The following is a 6,843-nucleotide window of genomic DNA, read 5'->3' as shown; positions in this document are numbered from 1 at the left end:
TGCTGCAGGGCTCATCAGAATTTTAACATGTAGCATCGGTGTCTAGACACAGACTTACTGCAGAGAGCACTCATCCAGCCAGACAGGAAACAAATGCAGGATGCTCAGAGGACACCATCTCACTGCTGAGCTCGTACCCGAGAGGTCACAGTGCTCTGTGTACTTCCAATCATCATGCTGTAATATGCATCTTACATTTACCATACTAGAAATATAAAAAAGAAATTATGAAAAACCATCACAATCATACATCTTAGGTTAAGTAATCAGACATAAGTCCATGTTTGGTGTAACATTTAATAAATGAAAAGTCCAGAGCTTAGGTTCCCCCTAAAAGATTGCTAGTGGTGAAAGTAACAGTACAACTAATTAAGTGATGTAGAAATGCTTTAAAATGTTGATTTGCATTTCTTTTCACTCTTTTATAACACGTTATGCCTCGAGTCAGTACCAAACCAAAGGAAAAAACTTTAGTGCCATCTGGTGTTACACTGCGGTATTTCCGTGAGTGGGATCTCACAATGTCAAAAACTCCACATTATAAACTGGACCATGAAATAAATAAATTACATAATATGGTCTAAAGACCATTAATTACAGCTAACGTATCCACAAACCCTAAAAAAAACCCAACAACATTTAACTCCTTTAAGAAGCATGTAGATTTGCGATGATATTTGAATAAAATTAAAAAAAGGGAAAAAAATATGAAAAATGTTAAAGATAAGGGACTTTACACAATGACGACACACATGAACACCATTATTAACCTGAGTTCATGTGCCAACAGCAGCAGCAGTCTTTATTAACTAAAGCCAACTACTAATAAGGTTTTGATGCTCCTTCTCTGGAGAGTCTGTCTGCCTCCTCGTTTCCCAAATAACCAGCATGACCTGGGACGTGCATCTGAAATATAATGAATGCAGTACATTAGACCATCTCATTTAATGTAATACTTAATGAAGAGGCAGGAAGAGATGTAAAAAAATCATGTGGAAAGACGAATGGCTTGATCCCCATTCAAGTGAATAAGAGTTCAGTTTGTCACTGGTAGAACAGCTTTTTGATGGTAGATACAAAAATGACATGAAACAGATCAAAGTCTCACCATCATGGTAAAGTGAGTCAATTTCAACATTTTCTACTCCAATAGATTTTTTTTAAGCTAACCTAGCCTTATATGGAACAGAACAGACAGGTCTGGACATGGGCACACACATACATACGGCCCCTGGTCAGGTATAACATTATGACCACCTTCCTCATATTGTGTTGGTCCCCTTTTGCTGCTAAAACAGTTCAGACCCATCGATCATTACCAGAATGCATTTTTTTACAGTAATTTGAGCTACAGCAGCTCATCTGTTGGATCAGACCACACGGTTCAGCCTTCACTCCCCACGTGCATCACTGAGCCGAAGAGGGCGTGGCAGGGGGATTTCTAACATAACCGACGTTAAGTGGCAAAAATGCCCCTTGTGCTTGAGATATTAGGGTACGGTGACAAATTAAAAATCGGCATAACCGATTAAAAAATGCTAAGACAAAGCGAGAATTTGGCGGTTCCACTTCAAAAACGTAGACTTAATAGGGTTGGCGAGTTAACCGAGGTCAAAATAAGTGGGTTCCACTGACATGCATACACACACACACACACACACAATGTATTTGTTCTAATTGAATCTGATTGCGACCACACCTACTGTATCAGAAAACATACCCATTTAACATCAAGCTCTTCATTGAGTTCATCAAGCTGCTGGAAGTCCTCTTTATTGACCACCTCACCACCTGTTCGGAGTTTCCAGCCATTGGTTTTCCAGTTCTTTACCCAGCTGGTAATCCCTTTATTAAGCAGAAAACATGCAGGACTACATGAGCTACCCTAAAAATGTGAAATGTGAAGATTGTGTTACATCATGAACTATTAAAACTATGATAAAACTGATCAAGTGCTTTCAAGTCTGCTTTTATATGAATTTAGATGGCAGTGACAAACCGTTAATCGTGAACTTGCTGTCTGTGTAGAGCACCAGCTTTTTGATGTCCATATCTCTGGCTTGTTCCAATGCCCTGCAGGCTGCCTGACATCAGACATGTAAAAAGAATTTAAGAGCAGCAAACAGACAAAGCAGAAAATGTTCGTACTTGAGGTGAGAGAAGAAAAAAAAAAAAAAAAAATCCAACTGCATTATTGGGCTTTTATATATATATATATATATATATATATATATATATATATATATATATATATATATATATATATATATATATATATATATATATATAAAAGTTCATATGATCCAAGGGTTCTAATGATTGTGATACAGGAGTTTGGTTAGAGATAAAAAATAAAAAATAATAATTTTTTTTAAATAACAAAATAAAAATAAAAAACATTTGAAGGTTTCTTTCCATCATTGTTTAAATTGAGAGTCAATATTTCTAGAACTGAATACAAGCTCAAACTATTCCGACTCCCTGTATTGAAGTTGGTGTATGCAATACCCTGAGCACTGCTGTATTGTTTTAACTTTGTCATCAAAAGCCATTAGATGATTAATCATAACTACAATCTGAAATTAATCAAAGAGCAAGCCGAATCCATGTCGACAGAAAGCGGCCCTCGTTTTATTTACTTGATTAACCGCTTTAGATGACCTGATTATGACAGCCTCATCCTCACCTGTAGTTCAGCTCGTTGGTTGGTTTGTCTCCCTGATAACCTCTCTGCAACGTTACTGCAGGAAATTGAGCGCAAAAGAACAAATGAAACGGCTCAGAAAAAAATCCAAACTTGCTACTAAACACTTTAAAATCACAAACTTTGTTTAGAAAATATGCTTCTTATGACTCTACTAAAGAGTGTTACTCACAGAGGGTGATCCGGGCCCCAGTACACTCCGATCCCTGCACGAGCTCCATGTCTCCCATTGTTCGTACAACAGCCATCTGTGTACACCACCACTGCATCTCCTACAGACAAAACACACACACACACACACACACACACACACACACACACGTTTAGACTTGCCTTCAATTCTCCTTGCTGATTAACAAGTAAGGATCCTCTTACTTAAAATAAAGCTCCAATTCGTTACCCATGCAAGTGAGTCCTTTAGTCTCCTCATCGACAGAAGGCTCATGTTTTGCTCGTTTTTTGCTCGCCCCAACATCACCCTCATCATCTTCAATGGACCTCTTAGAGCCAACAGGAACACTTGTACTAGGCAAAGTGGCTTCAGACTCTACAGACACAAAAATCTTGCGCAATAAAGAGCTTTACTTCTTTATTACAACCATATAAGAAAACCAGGGAAGAGTAAATACAGGGATTGATAATTACTCTCTGTGGACTTTGTCTCATTTCTTACAAAATCCCAGGCTTCATCTTCATTAGCAAACTTTTTATAGCGAGCAGCAGGGAATCTGTCCACTTGAAACTTGCACTCGTCCCTTTGGGGAAAGAGGAAGAGACATTGACGCATGATGTAAGGATTAAACCGGATGTGTTAGAGGGAGAATGTAAGAACTTGTGGTTCCTACCATGATTTGTACACACCAGGCCTGTGTCCTTTCCTCACGGCGTAAAAAAAACTACCTTTCTTACTCATTTCCTCAGAACCGACACACAGAGTTCTGCGTAAAAGACTAGACACAGTGGACAATCTCAACATAACCTCTTCTCAGTCCATGAGTAAACCAAACCCAGACTCAGACTGTTCACCAAGAAATCCCTGAAATCCACTGACTGAAACTAAGACTTGTTAGCTAGCTAGTTAGCCAAACATGTCGGATATCTGGGTCTATAAGAGTGGGTAACTTTTTTTTTAACACAACTAAATAAATATTTACCAGAAGTAAACAAATAAATTGCTGCGACACAAGTCTAGTTCAGTCTCATCCAGCAGGTCAGACGCTGCACTGCTTCTTCTTCGTCTAGATATAACGAAGTCTAAGAAACGCTTTGGTGCACCTAGTGGCCTGGAATACACAGCATTTACAATATACACCTTCCCGTGGGCTCACCACCTGCAGGAGGGACCGTAAGGGACGGTGCTATGAGGATTGGGCAGCAGTCGAAGGCGGGGGCCTGCTTAGACTGCTGCCCCCGCGACCAGAATTACGGATAAGCGGGAGAAAATGAATGAATGTATGAATGACAATATACACCGATCAGGCATAACATTATGACCAACTGCCTACTATTGTGTTGGTCGCCTTTTGCTGCAGAAACAGCCCTGATCAGCATTAACTTATTAAGCAATTTGAGCTACAGGAGCCTGTCTGTTGGATTAGACCACACTGGCCAGACTTCCCTCCCTACGTGTATCAATGAGCCTTAGCCTGTCTTAGTCAAACTCGCTTAAATCCTTACTCTTACCCAGTTTACCTGCTTCTAACACATCGACTTTGAGAACCAAATGTTCACTTGCTTCCAAATATATCCCACCCACTAACAGGTGCTAATAATTAGAAATAATCAGTGTTCAAATAATCACTTCACTTGTCATATTGTTATAATGTCTTATTGTTATGCCTGATCTGTGTCAGTGTGTCTGTTAGGATTCTCAGTCATCCAGGTGCAGTTATCTGAAAGTTGTTTCATGTCAACTGGACGTCTATCTGGTTGGATCTGAACATCTGAAATTGTCCAATCCAGCCACAACTTCACTCAGACTGAAGAAGCTGCTCAGATGAGTGACGAAACGTTTCGACTCAACCAGATAGAAGTCAAGTTGATATGACTTAACTTCCAGATATAATATAGTAACAATATCAAGTCTACAAACCCCTGTAAAAAAATCACAGGTAGGGTTTGATTCCCGATCAGGGAACCAACCCCAGCCATTAGGGTTGCACAAGCCAGTGCACTCTTAGTGCCGGTCCCTAGCCCGGATAAATGGGGAGGGTTGCGTTAGGAAGGGCATCCAACGTAAAAACTTGCCAAATCGAACATGCGCATCACAAATACGAATGATCCGCTGTGGCGACCCCTAATGGGAGATGCCGAAAGAAAGTTATTTGTGATGTAAATAATTAACCAAAGCTTCTTCCAGTTTGGATGAGTTTAAGTACCTGGGGTCAACTGGGGTGCAAAGTAATGGAGAGTGTGTTAGAGAAGTGAAGAAATGAGTGCAGGCATGATGAAGAAGAGTGGCAGGAGTGATTTGTGATAGAAGGGTATCTGCAAGAGTGAAAGGGAAAGTTTATAAGACTGTAGTCAGACCTGCTATGTTGTAGAGGCTATGGAGGTGGCAGAGTTTAAGATGCTGAGATTTTTATTGGGAGTGATGAGGACGAACTGGATTAAAATTTGTTTATTAGAGGGACCGTGCAAGTACGATGTTTTGGACACAAGGTGAAAGAGGCACGATTGAGATGGTTTGGATGTGTGCTGAGGAGGGACATTTTATATATATATATATATATATATATATATATATATATATATATATATATATATATATATATATATATATATACAGTACAGACCAAAAGTTTGGACACACCTTCTCATTCAAAGAGTTTTCTTTATTTTCATGACTATGAAAATTGTAGAGTCACACTGAAGGCATCAAGGGCTATTTGACCAAGAAGGAGAGTGATGGGGTGCTGCGCCAGATGACCTGGCCTCCACAGTCATCGGACCTGAACCCAATCAAGATGGTTTAGGGGTGAGCTGGACCGCAGAGTGAAGGCAAAAGGGCTAACAAGTGCCAAGCATCTCTCGGGGAACTCCTTCAAGACTGTTGGAAGACTATTTCAGGTGACTACCTCTTGAAGCTCATCAAGAGAATGCCAAGAGTGTGCAAAGCAGTAATCAAAGCAAAAGGTGGCTACTTTGAAGAACCTAAAATATGACATTTTTCAGTTGTTTCACACTTTTTTGTTATGTATATAATTCCATATATAATTCCACATGTGTTAATTCATAGTTTTGATGCCTTCAGTGTGAATCTACAATTTTCATAGACATGAAAATAAAGAAAACTCTTTGAATGAGAAGGTGTGTCCAAACTTTTGGTCTGTACTGTATGTGTATATACAGTGAGGAAAATAAGTATTTGAACACCCTGCTATTTTGCAAGTTCTCCCACTTAGAAATCATGGAGGGGTCTGAAATTGTCATCGTAGGTGCATGTCCACTGTGAGAGACATAATCTAAAAAAAAAAATCCAGAAATCACAATATATGATTTTTTAACTGTTTATTTGTGTGATACAGCTGCAAATAAGTATTTGAACACCTGTCTATCAGCTAGAATTCTGACCCTCAAAGACCTGTTAGTCTGCCTTTAAAATGTCCACCTCCACTACATTTATTATCCTAAATTAGATGCACCTGTTTGAGGTCGTTAGCTGCATAAAGACACCTGTTCACCCATACAATCAGTAAGAATCCAACTACTAACATGGCCAAGACCAAAGAGCTGTCCAAAGACACTAGAGACAAAATTGTACACCTCCACAAGGCTGGAAAGGGCTATGGGGAAATTGCCAAGCAGCTTGGTGAACAAAGGTCCACTGTTGGAGCAATCATTAGAAAATGGAAGAAGCTAAACATGACTGTCAATCTCCCTCGGACTGGGGCTCCATGCAAGATCTCACCTCGTGGGGTCTCAATGATCCTGAGGAAGGTGAGAAATCCGCCCAGAACTACACGGGAGGAGCTGGTCAATGACCTGAAAAGAGCTGGGACCACTGTTTCCAAGGTTACTTTTGGTAATACACTAAGACGTCATGGTTTGAAATCATGCATGGCACAGAAGGTTCCCCTGCTTAAACCAGCACATGTCCAGGCATGTCTTAAGTTTGCCAATGACCATTTGGATGATCC

The 6,843-nt window shown here is 39.9% G+C and overlaps 1 protein-coding gene across 3 annotated transcripts; it reads right to left on the bottom strand.

Moving 5' to 3' along the window:
• Nucleotides 1-283: 283 nt before the first annotated feature.
• Nucleotides 284-3,986, bottom strand: rnaseh1 (ribonuclease H1). 3 transcript variants are annotated; one of them, XM_083562357.1, is made up of 9 exons: nt 3,859-3,986; nt 3,550-3,654; nt 3,350-3,459; nt 3,105-3,251; nt 2,877-2,976; nt 2,687-2,741; nt 2,000-2,084; nt 1,721-1,845; nt 284-906 (listed from the first exon to the last, which is right to left on the bottom strand). In XM_083562357.1, exons 2-9 carry the CDS (start codon nt 3,615-3,617, stop codon nt 823-825), a joined length of 774 nt encoding a protein of 257 aa, XP_083418483.1. In that variant the 5' UTR covers nt 3,618-3,654; nt 3,859-3,986; the 3' UTR covers nt 284-822. The 3 variants fall into 3 exon arrangements, with proteins under 3 accessions (XP_083418483.1, XP_083418481.1, XP_083418482.1); XM_083562355.1 differs by having other exon boundaries at nt 3,550-3,984; XM_083562356.1 differs by lacking the exon at nt 3,859-3,986 and having other exon boundaries at nt 3,105-3,267.
• Between the last annotated feature and the right edge of the window lie 2,857 nt (nt 3,987-6,843).

Source organism: Silurus aristotelis (genome assembly GCF_946808225.1).
Source record: "Silurus aristotelis genome assembly, chromosome: 15".
Classification (NCBI taxonomy): domain Eukaryota; kingdom Metazoa; phylum Chordata; class Actinopteri; order Siluriformes; family Siluridae; genus Silurus; species Silurus aristotelis.
Note: the sequence above shows the minus strand (reverse complement) of the source record. Positions and strands in the feature narration are given on the sequence as shown.

Bases quoted from the DNA above. Each gene is read 5' to 3' on its own strand.
- rnaseh1 (XM_083562355.1), bottom strand. From the start codon at position 3,680: ATGTTGAGATTGTCCACTGTGTCTAGTCTTTTACGCAGAACTCTGTGT. The intron at 3,460-3,549 runs GTAGGAACCACA...CTTTCCCCAAAG, and splicing joins CCTGGTGTGTACAAATCATG to GGACGAGTGCAAGTTTCAAG. The intron at 907-1,720 runs GTATGTTTTCTG...ATTATATTTCAG, and splicing joins AAGAGCTTGATGTTAAATGG to ATGCACGTCCCAGGTCATGC.